General features: G+C 45.2%; 1 protein-coding gene across 7 annotated transcripts in view; it reads left to right on the plus strand.

Moving 5' to 3' along the window:
* LLGL2 (LLGL scribble cell polarity complex component 2) overlaps positions 1 to 15,886 on the plus strand; it is a 49,455-nt gene that overhangs the window by 20,980 nt on the left and 12,589 nt on the right. For all 7 annotated transcript variants that reach the window (XM_067547559.1, XM_067547561.1, XM_067547562.1 and 4 more), the window contains exons 4-16: positions 1,606 to 1,687; positions 3,270 to 3,385; positions 4,131 to 4,289; positions 5,317 to 5,479; positions 5,656 to 5,788; positions 6,765 to 6,819; positions 7,080 to 7,234; positions 11,267 to 11,484; positions 12,024 to 12,091; positions 13,137 to 13,290; positions 13,442 to 13,546; positions 14,757 to 15,049; positions 15,337 to 15,490. In XM_067547559.1, coding sequence (XP_067403660.1) covers positions 1,606 to 1,687; positions 3,270 to 3,385; positions 4,131 to 4,289; positions 5,317 to 5,479; positions 5,656 to 5,788; positions 6,765 to 6,819; positions 7,080 to 7,234; positions 11,267 to 11,484; positions 12,024 to 12,091; positions 13,137 to 13,290; positions 13,442 to 13,546; positions 14,757 to 15,049; positions 15,337 to 15,490 — 1,855 coding nt within the window. The remainder of the gene's footprint in view (positions 1 to 1,605; positions 1,688 to 3,269; positions 3,386 to 4,130; positions 4,290 to 5,316; positions 5,480 to 5,655; positions 5,789 to 6,764; positions 6,820 to 7,079; positions 7,235 to 11,266; positions 11,485 to 12,023; positions 12,092 to 13,136; positions 13,291 to 13,441; positions 13,547 to 14,756; positions 15,050 to 15,336; positions 15,491 to 15,886) is intronic.

Consider the following 15,886-nt stretch of genomic DNA (forward strand, 5'->3'; position numbering starts at 1 on the left):
GAGCTCTAGCACTGCTTTTAGAGGGATAGTTGATTACCCTCACTTAATTTTGCACTTTATATCTCGTCTGTAGTGAAATAGATGATCTTCAAAAATGAGCAAAGTATATGGAACAAGCCTAATGAATCTTATTTTCTCTTATCAGTTTTATATGCAGTTGTGTTCATATAATGCATTTAACATTTGTATATACCGTATTATACAGAAGCACTAAAAGGGAATGAAATGATGCAGTTCCCTTTAGAGAGACAAGACCGGTGAGGTAAGAGCTTTTATTGGGTCAACTTCTGTTGGTGCGAGAGACAAGCTTTTGAGCTTATACAGTGCTCTTCAGGTCAGACCTGAAGACAAGCTCTGTGTGGCTCGAAAGCTTCTCTCTCTCATCAACAGAAGTTGGTCCAATAAAAGCTCTTACCTCACCCATCTTTTCTCTCTAATATCCTGGGACCAACATGGCTACAACACTGCATACAACAAATTCCTTTTAGCAAGTAAGATCTTTTGTGGACCATCAGACTAGGTAAGCATAATCATCCCTTCTGGCCTTAAAGGCTGATTGTCCCTTATTGTAATTTCCAAGGCTATCTTAATACTCTGAAGCGGGAGAGGGAGTCAATTTTTATTCAATATCTCAAAGGTTGAAGTTTAAGCCATAAGGCCATTCTGCTTCCTGGATTAGTTATCCTCCAGGACCCTAAAGTCCTCAGATATTGGGCCAGAAGTAAAACTGTCGAAGGCAGTTTTTATGTCCAGTCCCAGGATAGCACGTATTGTGTAGACCAGGGGTTTTCAAACGTTTTTTGCTGGGGCTCCCTTTGAAAATGTTTCAAGCTGTGATTTACCTTCCTCTCCACACAAAAAGTGATGACCCCCGTCCCCCATGCTCTGCCACCCTTATTCTGCACTGCTGCTGGGAGGCAATGCTGTCTTTGGAGCTGGGCACCCAGCCAGCAGCCACTGCTGTCTAGCCACCCAGCTCTGAAGGGCCTGAGCGGTCAGCCCTGTGCATGGCTGACAGCCAGAGCCCCACATGCGTGGGGGCTGACAGCTCACAACCTCTCCCCCCACATAATAACCTCACAACTCTGAGGGGTCATGGCCCCCAGTTTGAGAACCCCTGTACATAGAGACATTGAGAGGTGGTTCCCATGACACAAGGCCAGCTGAGCTTGCAATGGAAGAGGCGAGTCACTCCCACCCAGAAAGGAAAAGTTAGAGCTGTCAGTGCTTGCTTAATCATTTCCAGCGCTGTTTGTGTTCAGAGACGCTGGACTCTGCAGGAAGGCATCTGTCTCCTGGTTACAGATTGATTAAGCAGGGATTGTAGTGTCTGGGCAACCACTAAAGACTTTTGAAGAAAGGGTGGCTGGACCTAGCTTTCTGCATGTTCTTCAAACTACCAAGTAAAACCTCCTGTACCTGCTTTCCATTGTTGTGTGCACACTAAACTCAAACCAGGCATGCATGGATTCAAAGAAATCTCCGATCGCCACTAACCCCCCTTGGTTTTTAATTAAATCTCATCTCATTTGCTAGCAACTACTTATGAAGTGATTGTAGCTGTGGGTCATCTCTAATACTGTTGGTACTCAACAAACGTTTCAGATATGGAGCTCCTGGAGTGGAGTTTATGGGTTTACATGAAGAGAACAATACCGTCACGCAGATACACTTCATTCCTGGCCAGGTGAGTGGAATTCGTACACCTCAATTGTGGTGTGTGTATGTAAGCAGCTTTGAAAACCCAGTCAGTTGGAAACGGAGGGTAGCTGGACTCACTTCCAAACCCTGAGTTCTAGAAACCTTTGTGCTGTGTAATGTCTGTGTCCTAGAATTGCTGGGTCTGTGACAGGTCTCCCCAGTGTTGTTCATTGTGCTGTAAATTGCACCCATTGTTGTGAAGATCTTAGTCATAAAGAGAGAGAAACTTTAAAATCTACAGAGGATTTGCCCACTTGAACACAGAACGCGCACCTGGTGATAGTGGCAACAGAATAGTTGCTGTTGCAAGAGGCTGACTGCAAGGACTTCCTTTTGTATTGTAACCTGCGTTCTTGTAGTGGGATCGTACCCATTTTCCTTTGCGCTGTGCAGTGCTCTCCAGATGAAACAGCAGCTGCTGTTCAGCAGGTTTCATCATTCTTTGGCCTGACGTGGTTTGGCTACCTAGCTACTTTTAAGCTGCCTTCCTTTGCTCTTGCATAGTGTGGCTTCACCACTAACTAAAAATGGGAAGATAAAATTAGATGCCTGCTGGCTTCTTAACTGCATCCCCCCCACTGCAACTTGACTGACTAACAGGCCCAACCTCTTTACTGCCTGACTCACCCATTTGGGGTGAGCTGCGTTGCATTATGGGAGGGTGTGAATTCTCTATATCAATGGTCCTCAAACTTTTTTGGTCCGTGCCCCGCCCCCAGGGCCAGGAGCCCGAGGTCAAGGCCGGAGCTGCGGCTGTGGTGGAACAGAGGGGGGCTGGGTGGCGCGCTCTCCCTGTCCCCTGTGGGTGCTGGCCCAGGTCCTGCCACACCCCCCCTGAATGTTCCTCCATGCCCCCTTAGAGGGGCATGCTCCACATTTTGGGGACTACTGCTCTAGATAGTTAAACCATCCAAAACTTAATAGTATCAACTGAAACTCCCATTGGGGAGTATTACATGTTGTACCAGGTGTGGTTTCAGCAGCCAAAATGCTTCATTTGAATGTATAGCTGGCGGGGCTGAGGTCCTAAAAGGACTTTGTGGCACCACCCTTGAGAAGGAAGTTGGACACAGAGACTGCAGGGTGAGTGGTGTAATGGAATACACCAGCAACTCCCAAAGCAGGGGCGTGGAGGGGTGTGTATGCACGTCAGCAAACAGTGAGGAATGGAAATACTGTGTGCTAGCTACAACACAGCTCTCTGAAATAGGTTGCAGAGTGTGGGCCTGCCCAACTGATGAAAGTGCAACTAATATTGCATCTTTCAGAGCATCAGGCCCTCCTTCCTCCATGCCGGTGTACTGGATACTGAAGCAGGCAATAAATACTTTTCAGCCTGTAGTCCATTTTGTGTTCCAAAAGTTCCTTACTGCTTGGGTCAGCAGAATTCTGCTGAATACAACTGTATAAAACCCACCACTGTAGCTGTGTGTGTGGGTCCTAAATCCTGCATTAACTTGAGATAATCCCTGAACAGCAGTAGTTTATTGCTTGACTTGTTGTGCTGCTTTTAAATAGGTTGCTTTCTTTATTATCATCTCTCTCTCTGTATATTTTTTTTTTTTTAGTGCCAGCTGGTGACCCTGCTGGATGATAACAGCTTGCATCTCTGGAGCCTGAAGCAGCATAGTGGGGCATCTGAGCTGCTGGAGGAGCAACGCTTCACACTGCGGGGGCCTCCTGGGTAATGTGCTCTAATATTGCACTTCCTATGCCATCCACACACCAGCTAATGAAATGGACTCTGACATGGCTTAGGTCACAGGGCCCTGATTTAGGGCCCAATCCACTTTCTCCTGAAGTCAATAGGGATGTTTCCAGTGATGCCAACAGGATTTGAATACGGCCTTGGAGGCCTGATTGAAATACAGAGCTGTACCAATTTAAAGGTCTATTTTAAAAATAGATTTAGTTAAATCTGTGCAACTCTGTATACACTCTCAAATCAGTTTAAACCTGGCTTATATCTGTTTAGCTTACCCCTTTAACTAGTCTTAAATCAATAAGTGCATCCACAGATTTAATTAAACCATTTAAGCCACTATTTAAAATATCCCAATATTTCTAGTTTAATTTTGTCCAGTCTCTGGACAACTTATTTCTTTCTGCTCCTTTGGGTAGTTAGATAAGATGAGTGTCCCCATACTAGTGACTAATGCACGCACCTCTCTATCAGTGCGTTTATGGATCAATGGCTTTTTGACAAGGTTTATTTTAAAGCTGGTGTTCTGTTTCCAAAAATGCAAGTTCCTGGCTCAAAGCTCCATTTATTCAATAAAAGACTTACTGAATGTCTTGCAAATGGTTTGTGGTGAAGCAGGTGTCAGCTTTCATTTGAGGCTCAATTAAGTTTAAATGAATACCGTAGCTGCTACTCTCTACAACTGATCTTTCATAGGCAGTTAACTGGATTCTTTTTGCATCCACAGATCTCCGCCAAGTGCTACCCAGATAACCGCTGTCCTTCCACATTCCTCGCGGGAAGTTTTGTACCTCGGCACCGAGAGCGGTAACGTCTTTGTGGTAGAGCTCCCGTTCTTCAGAGTGTTAGAGGATAGGACCATCAGCTCTGAGGCAGTACTGCAGCGGTGAGCAAATGGGTACATTGACCAATGGGATTTGTTATGTATAGGCATGACAGTCAGAAGGAAAGAGTTCCAGAGTGGTGCACTTAACTAATTTTTTATTCCAGCTTCTACACTAGGACCTGGTTTACGTTAACGGTTACAGGCTGTAAATGTTGGAGAAACTAATCCTAACTCTGAATCATAGTTTGTCAGCGTTATACAGATTGTATGTTCTGGTCAGGAATAACCCAAGGCGCTCATAGTAGAAGTGCTGTAGAACTTCGCAGAATTATGTAGGGAAAGCATGCAGTATGTCTGCAAACGCTGGGCCTGTCTCCTCTAATGGTTACATATCCCAGTCTCTCCAACAAATATTAAATTCATTTGAAGACTCCAGACAAGACATTTAATTTTTTGTATGGGTGATAGGCAAAGCTGCTACCTCTTTCCCATGTCCACAGAAACTCAAAGTAACATTTTCAAAAGTGCACAAGGTTCCTAAGATGCTTCGGATGCTTTTGAAAAATTTGCCCTGATTCTTTGTCCCTGTAACCTTTTGAGGTGGGGAGGTCTCCCCAAAAACACATTTTGTGGAATGCGTTGCTTTCAGAGCTGGCCTTAAGCACAAACAGTTGCTTACAGACTTGTGTCAACTTTATCTCGTTGCTGTGGCTCTCCTCTCCACCCCTTCCCTGCCCGTCAGTGGGACTGGATAGGGAGCTAGCTCACAGCCTGGCTTCTCCCGGCTTTGTAGGCCTCCTGCAGTAGATTGCATCACATGCATCTGATTTCCCCTTCTGATGGTGGGACTGGACATGGAGATCCTATCATGTAGAGGCTCCACAGTAGCTTCCCTGCTTAATGCCCTGCAAGTGGTAAGGATCTCTGTTGCCTGGAGGGTATTTGAAAAGATACCGTGCTTGTTCTCACTCTGCACATAGTTTCACCTTCCCTGTCACTCCCAACATTTTTCTCTCCCATACTTAAGCTGTCCATCTGATTGTCATAATCAGTTGCATGTGGATTAATTTTTCTCCTTTTTGCCCAGGGTGCCTGAGGAGTATCGTAACAGGCGGTCACTTGAATTGGTGGAAGCCTTACGGGAGCATCCCAGGAATCCTGACCAGATTCTGATTGGATACAGCAGGGGCCTCATTGTCCTTTGGGACCTGCATAATAACAGAGTGTCACACCACTTCCTGGGCAGTCAGGTATTAATGCCGTCTGAAGTCATTGGGTTTGGGGAAGGTGCGCCCTTCCCCCTCCAGGGTTCTCAGCAGACATACAGATCCAACTCAGTTATTTCACTCCTATGAGTGTGTATTTTGGTTTTGGTGGGGTTAATGATCCTCTGGATATTGGTCATTCTATCTCTCTTCCTCCCTAGCAACTAGAGAACCTCTTTTGGCAGAAGGATGGCCGTCAAATCATTAGCTGCCATTATGATGGAAGTTACGCCCTGTGGCCAGTATCTAATGATAACAGGCAGCCAGAGCCCCTGGAAAGCAAAGTGCCTTATGGTCAGTATGTGTGTGATTAGAAACAAACTGCTTCTGTGCTGAGACTTCAACTGTTTTTGTTGAACTGGTCTTAAACTCAAACTCACTTCAAGCCCCTGTGGGATCTGAGAGTCAAGCTCTCCTCTGGTGTATAGTCATGAGAAATGCAGGGCTCTTGCCCCAATCGTCTGTAAACCTCTTAACTCAAGGGGGGTCTCTCAGATCCAGTTTGCTTTGGGTTTGAACTCTACTGAAGCAAGGATTTCTGACTTGATGTCTGTACTGAGCATGGATGATCTGGAGGAAGGATTTGTGTACAGAAGCATAGCTCATTTTATCAGAAAAGGAGCTAGGGATTCAGTTTTATTCCTTGTCCTGAGTGAGGTGTCCAGTTCTTTAGCAGGAGTCACTTGGCTCTTCTGTATGGGTTAAATGGAGTTCTCCAGTTTGTTGTTTGAGTGCTGAAGAGGAAGTGATGCCTCCTGTTGGCTGAAACTTCTCAGAAGAGGGTGACTTCTTCCTTTTGACATATGGAGGCCACCCTGTTGTCCTGAGCTGGCCTCTAGAGCTCACTATTAGCCCTGTATTAACCAGAAGAGAGTGCTGGAAATTGAGGCCCTTCTGGAGTTCACCTGGCTTCTAGTGCAGCATTCCTAGCCCTTGCCAGCCAGGTACAGCACGTGGTACTTCTGTCAGCAATACACGTCAAGTACCTTTGGCCTTCGCTTTCCTCGCACTGAATAATGCTACTAGAAATGGCCCCTCCTAGAGAAAGTACCGCAGCTCTCAGAGTGCAGCACAGTGAGGTGCCATTGCTCCACACACTTTCCAGCTCATGTGGCCCTACCATATATTTGGCATTTTTGTCAGTATAAAGCAAAATAATTAAAAAGGGCCTTCAGTTTCCACTCTGCTTCACCTCGCTAGAAATACGAACGAACTGCTAATGCAAGATGCATCTTACAATTGTGGTAACTTTGCAAATCTGTCATCCTAGGTCCTTTCCCCTGCAAGGCAATTGTCAAGATTTATTGGCAGACGACAAAGAATGGGTAGGTTCTTGGTTATTCGTCTCCCTCCCATCTGCTGTTCACAAGAGATGCTTAAAATAATGGGATGGGGGGAGGGGAGCACAAGTATCTTGTAATCCATTGCTGACTACACTGGTCTCACAGTGTAGCCTTTTTGAATAACACTGTAGGGAGCTTTTGTCAGACGTGGGGGGACCTTTAGACTTTCTCAGTTAATAAGTTTACAGTGAAATAAATGGAATCTAAAGAGTGAGCACAAACACTGTGTCTGTGTTTTTAAGGCTACCTTACATTATATTCCAAGGAGGGATGCCCCGGGCTAGCTACGGTGACCGCCACAGTATCTCTGTCATCCATGGCAGCAAGCAGACTGCCTTTGACTTCACATCACGGGTGATAGACTTCTTTGTCATCTGCAATGCAGATCCTGCTGCAGGTATGTGGTGGGAAGATACACCTTCTCTTCTGAAGAGTAAGAGGCAGCCTGGAGTTGCTGTGGGTGGAGACTCTGGGTATGGCAAAGTAGTAACTTAGATGCAAAGCACTGCTTTTTTGTTTTGTGTTGAGTAGTTTTGTATCATTGTAAATGTCTAAAAATGCCACTTATAAGTGCAGTGTGAAACACTGACAGCAGTTGGGTCAGCTACAAACTTTGCATGCATCCACTAAAACCACTTTTGTACTGTCATTCTTGCTCTTATCAACTCATGGAAACAGAGCAAGGCTGGCCATCAGGCATGATTAAACTGTGAGATTGAGCTATGAATATTGCTGTTAAGAGACAGCACATCAAAAGAATGTAATTAAAAGAAACAATCTCTCACTGGGAGTGAGTGGTTTTCTTAATTACTCTGTGTGGGTTTATGACATGGGGCTCCAAGTAGCATATGAACAAAAGGCAAGGTTACAACGAAGGGTCAGTATGCAAAGCATTTTATTATTAACTCTCTGCTGGCCAACACAGATGTTCATATTTTTCATAGAGTTTAGAAATGTTCCACCATTCCCCATCATCATTTCCCATAGCTTCTCCTATTCCTGCTTGCATTTGCTGCCTGAGTTTTCATTAACTGGAATCACTTCCTCTCCTTATCTATCAAATCTGAATGTGTCTGTCATCCCAATCTGACTCTTCCACTCCTCCCCCCCCTTCCCCAATCTTTCTGCTTCTCCTGGCCATTTAATTATTGCTACTGAGCTGACCTTCAAAATAGATGTCAACTTACTTATTTCAAGTTATAGAAATATACAGTACAAAAAGATGAATGAGAGTGAATTGCAAACTCTTAAGTTCCTCAAGGGGTTTTGTGGGCTCCTGTCATGCAATTTAGCCTTGCTAGGTTTTTCAGTTTATGGTGGTCTAATACAGAGCAGGCTGCAGGTTTTCATAGATAAATGTCTTGGAGAAGCAGACATCTAGTTTGGAAACTAAATGCTGTAGCTGTTTCCATGTATTCTTACAAGTGGCTTTAAAGGATTTTTCAGGCTGGATTTTAATTGCTTCTTTTTGATGTATGATGAAAGCAGGAAAGATGTTTTTCACCATAACCTTATCGACACTAGACTGCCTATTATAGATAAAGCTACAGTGTCTTCCAGGGTAAACAAGACCTGAATGTCTTATTTTAAAAGACAACCTTTCGGTCCTCCTTTACACATCATAAAGAAGCAAAAGACATGAGCCCCATTTTTTTTACCTTGGAGAGGTGTCAGCTCTAAGATGCTGACGAGAATAGATTTAAAGCTGAAATAATCAGTTTTATGGTCATGACACTGACACTTGCATGTGCAATTCCTGGATGTGAATTAAGAACCTTTAGCCTGAAATAACTAAAGCTACCACACGGGGTCTGCCCAAGAATTGACTCCTCCAGTTAACACATGTTCTAATGTGTGCACACAGGAGCTATTAGAGGAAGTTCTAGCTCTAGCACTTCAGACCAGGAAGTTATTTACATTTAAACAATGTTTCTGTGGTCAGCAAGCTTCCTTGTGGCTGAGTGCCTAAGACAAGTGGATTTGCTGAGCTCACCTCATACGCCTCTTAAAGTGTTCCTCATGATGGAAGTAGTGAGAGGTTATTATATACCAAAGCCACTTAAATTAATGAGTGTAAAGCTTGTGTATAGCAGCATGATTCTAGAAGGCAGCTCTTCCCCTTCCTCCCATCTTCAGTCTGTGAGAACACTTTTCAAAAAATATACATGCAGATTGGCAGTTCGTGTTTGTTTTCAGCTATTGGTGGGTGGATGTATGGGAGATGTGCAATACTCGGCGACACTTTCCTTCAACGTGGATAAATTAAAACAGTTTCTTGCTGTAAACGTAGTGCTCAGTGAAGACTAGTGCCTTTGTCTGCAAGAAGAAACTTCTTTTAAAACACGTGTGGTACTCTGACTATGCATTGCTCGTACTGTTATCTCTGTCCCAAGGTGCAGTGCTCACTATGTTTATATAGTGCTGATAGGTGTATGGTACTCTGACTGTACAAGAGACTGGTTGCTGCCCCAAAGATCTTATCTGAATTAGACAACACAGTGAATGACAGCAGGCTGAGTAGCAAAATAACAAAACTCTTAGCTCTTTTATTGTATTATATCCCCCTACTTTATATATGGAGAAACTGAGGCACAGAAGTGATTAGCCTACAGTTACACAGTAGGCCATTCCCAGAGCCAGAAATACAATCCAGGTCACCTGATTCCCAGCCCAGTGTTAGGCAGGGAAATAATTCACTTGAAGTGAATTTTAATACGAGTGGTCTTGTAGGGTTTGTTTAGCAGATTTTGTTACTGGTCAGTCTTATAATTCAGATGGTCAGACAAGTGAGCAGGAGGTGGAACTAATGGTGGAAAACTAACCCATATAGAGTTGTGAGCAGAGATGTGGCAAAAGAGAGCAAGGCTGTTTAGGTATGATAAGTGGGCATGGTTACCATGTGTTGACGTGAATGCAGCTGTGTTCACTTCTTAGATTTCCCACTGAAATTACAAGTATATTTATGTAGTTTATATGTTGCTAGTTAGAGCTGCAAAACCTGCATTAATAAACCATTTAGGTTATGAATAGTGCCCAATTTTGGATTTCCCATCAGTTGTAACATGGCCACCTTGCAACATGTGTAAAAGCATGGATATTGGGATGCAGTGAGGGGAAAGGGGCCCAGAGGGCCCATGCCCTCCCATGACCAGATGACAAGAGTGCTCTCTGGGCCGTGAGTGGCATTGTGATCCTGTGTGCCAAGACACAATGTGGTTCACTCAGATTTGGCCTAGCCAGCCCCCTGTGTTGATGAAGGGCTTATCAAATGCCACTCACTTAAATTTGGGGCAGCCAGTAACCTGGGCCCCCTCCTTAGCAAAATTCTGATTGGGCCTCTGATGAATGTTAATGCCATATACTGTAATACAGAATGCTACAAGTCTCAGCTCTCTGGTTGTATTAACAGTGTTTTGGGGGTATGTAATCAATGTTTGTGGTGCTGTTACAAGTATAAAGATGCTCTTTTTAAACAGTGCAGGTGGCACAGCACACCAGAGGAAGGGAAACTTCAGATGTCGGAGAGCTGAGATGTTAAATATTTGTCAATTCCAAGCAGGGCAGCGTTTCCCAGAACCTGCCATGTTACTGCTTTTAAGCAGCTTAGCCTTGAGGGACTGAGGTCTTAACATAGCACTAAATCCAGTCGTTGCTGGGGTGACGACATACCCATCCATCCTAGCTGTTGTTAGCGAACCGTAGGTCAAAGGCCTCTTTGGGTTCATCTACATTGCAATAAAAAACCCATGCCACTGAGTCTCAGAGCCCGGGTCAATTGACTCAGGCTCACAGGGCTCAGGCTGTGGGGCTAAAAATAGTAGTGTAGATGTTCGGCCCATGGCTGAAGTCCAGGCTCTGAGATCCTGCAAGAGGGGAGGGGTCTTGGAACTTGAGCCCAAATGTCTGCTGCAATTTTAGTCCCCCATCCCAAGTCTGCTGACCCGGGTAAAGCTGCAGTTCTTTTATTGCGGTATAGATGTACCCTTTGGTACTCCTATCCCTCCCACTGGAGAGTTTAAATGAGAACTTTGTCACACTTAACAAGTGACACTGTTGACCAAGTCTGACTCCTGCTGTGGCCAACCCTGTGCAGGACTTTCTATTGCTACTGCTGAGGTTTTTGTCAAACTTGTTGAGTCCAATCTGACTGTCTTAACGAAGAGTTAATATCTTGAGTTTCTGGCCTAAATAGGCAGATTAGCCCAAGATAGCTGAGAAGGAGTATTTACTGCTGTTCACTTCACGTTTGTTGGGAGAAGCTTCATGGGAATATATTTTTGTACCTATTCTATAAGAAGCTTGTTTCTACTGTTAGATCTTAGGTAGCCAATTTCATGATTAAAGCACTAGGTTCATCATCTAATCAAAGCACTATCGGAAGCCAATGAATAACCCAGTTGAACAGTCTCAATGAATCTTCTTTGCACAGAGTTTGATGACCCCTCTGCTATGGTGGTGCTAGCTGAGGAAGAGCTAGTGGTAATAGACCTGAAGAGTGCAAACTGGCAAGCAGTCCAGCCTCCATACCTGGCATCTCTCCATTGCTCAGCCATCACATGTTCACACCACGTCTCCAATATCCCACTGAAACTGTGGGAAAGGGTGATCAGCACTGGAAGCAAGCAGAACTCTCATTACTCGAATATGGTATGGCAGCTGTAAGCACAAACCTATTCCCATGCACATAAGAACAGTATAATGTACTTGGTATCTTTTCTTCCCTGCTCTCTGCAGAGTGCCAAGTAGAGCACTGTAGTAGTTGGTGGTAGGACTGAGAAGGCCTGCTCCCAAAATACCACTTACATAGTGAAGACAACTATTTGGAATTCAAAATACCTAAAGTTCTCAGGCTTTCATCAGTTCCCATTAAAGTGAGCTGCAGCACAGAATGTTTGCAGTAGTCAGTGCTAGCAAGCAAAATTGCTTCTAAACCAGAAGCTTTCAGCCACAGCAGCTTCTTAAAGAGGAAACTTGGATATAATCACTCCTAGGAGAAAAAGTGCAGCTGATGAGATCAGAAGTAGTACACCTAATCTTAATCCGAACAGAGGCTAACAGTACGCACAGACAGATGCACTTTCCTTGAAACTCCTGCTTTCCTGTTCTCCTCCCTCTCTATGGCATGCTCAGTTGCACTCTCACTTCAGAAAGTCATTGTGTGGTCTTCAAGAGTGTTTTCTTTTTAGCCATGGCCGATTGATGGTGGCACCAACCTGGCTCCAGATCCTCCCCAGAGGGACCTGCTTCTTACAGGGTAGGTGCTTTAACTGATAAAATCAAAGATTCCAGCCCAGTATTTACCCATTTTTGAACTGTGTTCCTGTCATGAGGGTGTCAGATGAGTAGCCTTGACTCCTGAGTTCTCTTCTGCAGAGGGAAGGTCACCACTTCTTGAAGCTGGGTTGCTGACCTTTAAAGCTGGTGACTTGCAACATGTTGTCAGAGCAGTTAAGCCATAACTTGTGCAACAGCAAGTCATCGTGTCTTTTGACCATTCTGGAAAACTATTGACCCTTCCCAAGATTGACTAACTCCAGTGTTGAAACTTAACTGACAGTCAAGACAAGTGATTCCGGTTCAGAGGGAACAATATAACTTCAGGGCTATGTTGCACCCTCACCAGTGTAAACCAGGAATAACTACATTGGAATTACAGCAGTTTTACATCATTGATACAAATGAGGACAGTCTGCCCCATAAAGTCTCTCGTCATTTCAGTTTCTAGTGACACACTGGTGCTAGAATGAGATTTTTCTGTCCGTGTCGTACAGCAAGTCTACCTCTCTACTGCTTTTCATCTGGAATTTCATAGCACTTTCCAAACATCCCTGCCAGGTAGTTCTATAGAATTTTCAGTATCTGGATTCTTCACACAACTAGCTCTTCTTAGAAGTGCAGGGGTACTGCAGGAAAGATCAAAGTTGTATTGGCAGAGCAGTCAGTCATCCAAGACCCAGAATGTTGTAGTTGCTATGGGCTAAGAGTAAGCAGATGCAGGTAAACCGAAGATAATATTCCTTTCCTGTGTCTGGCTCTCAGCGTTCTTAAATCCTCTATTTCATAATATCAGCTTCATAAAACCCAATAGGGATGCAAACAAATTCTCCCTAGGATTCAGGGATATGTAAAAGGGCTAGTTTCACCTTAGCGCACATGCCTCAGGTTGTACTTTCTGTCCTTCTGTCCTGATCTCTTAGAATGGGTGATCTGCATCTTGCCCTCCTCCTCTCTCCCCGTGTGGCTTGCTGCAACAGCTACCCGTGACTCTGCCTGACTTGTTTCTGACTCTTCCCCATCAGGCACGAGGATGGCACAGTGAGGTTTTGGGATGCTTCAGGTGTTTGCTTGCGCCTCCTTTATAAGCTGAGCACTGTGAGGGTGTTCCTCACAGATGCAGATCCCAATGACAACATGAACCCGCTGGGTGAGGATGAATGGCCTCCGCTGCGCAAGGTGAGATGGCAATTGCTCAGGTAAACTTTCTGAAGCATGAGAATTTGAGTTCCTGCCGTTTTGCCCGTCCACTTTGCAGCACGTGCCCTTTGCAGCTGCAGTCCTACGGCCAGCTTGTGTTGATGTGACCTCTTTACTTTCCATCCGCCAGGTTGGTTCCTTTGACCCTTACAGTGATGACCCCAGGCTTGGGATCCAGAAGATTTACCTGTGTAAATATAGCGGCTACTTGACCGTAGCTGGTACGGCAGGGCAGGTACTGAAACTGTAAAACTGATTTTTATGGGCTGTTTTAATAGTGTTTCTTGACTAGTATAGAAAATACAACACTCATTAGAACTGGAGGACAAAATTGATTCCCCTCTGGGGGCAAGTTTTCCTCACTTGGTAAACAGAGCCATTCTGAGGAAGTGTTCTCCTACCTCTGTCAGCTCTTTCTAGTCTATCCTGTGTTCTCCTTCTTCTGTCTGACTTGAACCATCAGCCCTAAGGTAGTCGCTAGCTGCCTGGGTTTTTTACAATTCAGCTTTTAAAAACTTTTCCTCTCACTTTCTCCGCTGATTGTTGTCTGAACATCTCCACTGTTTATACGTTGTGCTGGCATGCTGCCTGCTAGCTAGCCAGTGCCTAATCAGTAAGCGGCACCACCTTGCAACAGTCTTATCACAGAGAAGCGTGGAGACAATTGAAGGTGGCAATGCTGCTGCCGGGAGGAGGTATTGCTGTGCTGCTGATTGCTATCCAAACACCTGCAGCAAGGAGACTCTGGGGAGGCAAATGGCCTGAGGCTTTCTTGCTACCCAGTGCAACGGGGATCTTCAGAACAAGGCAGCTTGGCTGCCTCAACTGCATCAGGGGCTGATGGCTTTTTGCCCTCCCTGTTCTCAGGGCTTGACAGCGTAACCTTATCTGTGACTGACACCAGTGATCCTTATGTATTTCAGCCAGAAAAGGTGAAATTTTGCCTCCTCTGTCTCCCTTGTTTGTCTCTTGCAAGAGCCTGTGTTAACACTTTGATAGAAGATCCCATTTTGGGGTCTGTATAATGTGCGCCTCGGCTTGTGCTATAATCTTATCTCCATGAAGACATAATGTGTCTCCTCTCATGTAAACTGACTGTGAGTGTATGTGCTTTGCTTTGTACCCCAAGCCCTCACCTCTCTTTAGAGACCTTGAAATGAGTTAGGATGGTCTGACTTGCAGTAACCAGATCTGTTCGCTAGAACATCCTGCTACCAATGTAATTAATCAAAAGAGGAAATTTAAAAAATGAGGAGAAGCAAAAGTTCCCACAGAAACTACATCCAAAGGGTGTCTGTTTCTCCCAGGAGTCAGATGGGGAGGCATGGGGTCATGTTGGAAACAAGAATGCATGATCTGGCTATAGAGAGATCAGGTGGCGTCTAATGCTCTGAGAAATGCTGGGATTGCATGAGCTGCCTCTGAGCTTATTCTGGTTCCCTCAGGTGCTGGTGATGGAACTGAATGATGAAGAGTCAGAGCATGTTGTGGACCATGCTGAAGCAGACTTACTACAGGACCAAGAAGGCTACAGGTGGAAAGGACACGAGAGACTAAAGGCCCGAGAAGAGCCTGTCCGATTTGAACCTGGCTTCCAACCATTTGTCCTGGTCCAGTGTCAGCCACCAGCTGTGGTCACATCACTGGCCCTTCACTCTGAATGGAAGCTTGTGGCCTTTGGTACCAGCCATGGCTTTGGGCTCTTCGATCACCAGCAGAAACGACTGGTCTTTGTCAAGTAAGTCTCTTCCTTTCAGGCATGGTATGGGTACTTCCCCAGGGAAGGGAGCTGGCTGGCTAGCACTTCCATGCAGTCCTAGTAGGAGTTGCTACTTCCTGGTTTCTGGAGAGCAGTGGCTATAGAGAGAGAAAAATCTTCTCCTGCTGGGGTATGTCTCCCCTATGCTTTTGTGCGCCAAGACTTAATAGTAAGAGTTCGCATGCCTAGCTACCGGTTGCTCCCAGTGACTGCCAACAGACCAGAAAAGCAGCCGAGCATACCTGCCAACCTTTTTTTCGTCTTAGATGTACATTGCATCCCAGTGACCAGCTGGCCTTGGAAGGCCCTTTGTCTCGGGTGAAGTCCTTGAAGAAGTCCCTCCGGCAGTCGTTCAGGCGGATCCGGAGAAGCAGGGTGTCTAGCAGGAAGCGACGGGCTGGTGGTGGAAATGCTGTGGAGGTGAGGTGGCAGGCTGTTCTGCTGTTAGTCTATCTCTCAGGTCTTGTCTACGTGGGGGATAAGCTCACAGTAACTGGTGCAGCCTAGCTACTCTGCACTAACTCCCCACATAGATGCTTTTGCTGCACACTGAGTGCTTTTGTGCATGTTGTCTTAATACACTTTAGAATCGTATTAAGCTAAACTGCCTGAGGGCACCCTTAGTGTGCAGTAAATGTGTACACATGGGGAGTTAGTGTGCAGTAAGCTAGGGTGTGAATTTAAAGCACACTAGCTACTCCACACTAACTTCCCTATGTAGACAAGGCCTAAGCCTGAGCCCTGTAAAGTCTTGCTTGGACCACACAGTTGAATGGAGCAGGGTAATGCAGACATTCTAAATCTTCAGTGTTACTG

Source organism: Emydura macquarii, unplaced genomic scaffold (assembly GCF_026122565.2).
Source record: "Emydura macquarii macquarii isolate MOO-44397 ecotype Brisbane River unplaced genomic scaffold, CSIRO-AGI_Emac_v2 contig_1230, whole genome shotgun sequence".
NCBI lineage: Eukaryota > Metazoa > Chordata > Testudines > Chelidae > Emydura > Emydura macquarii.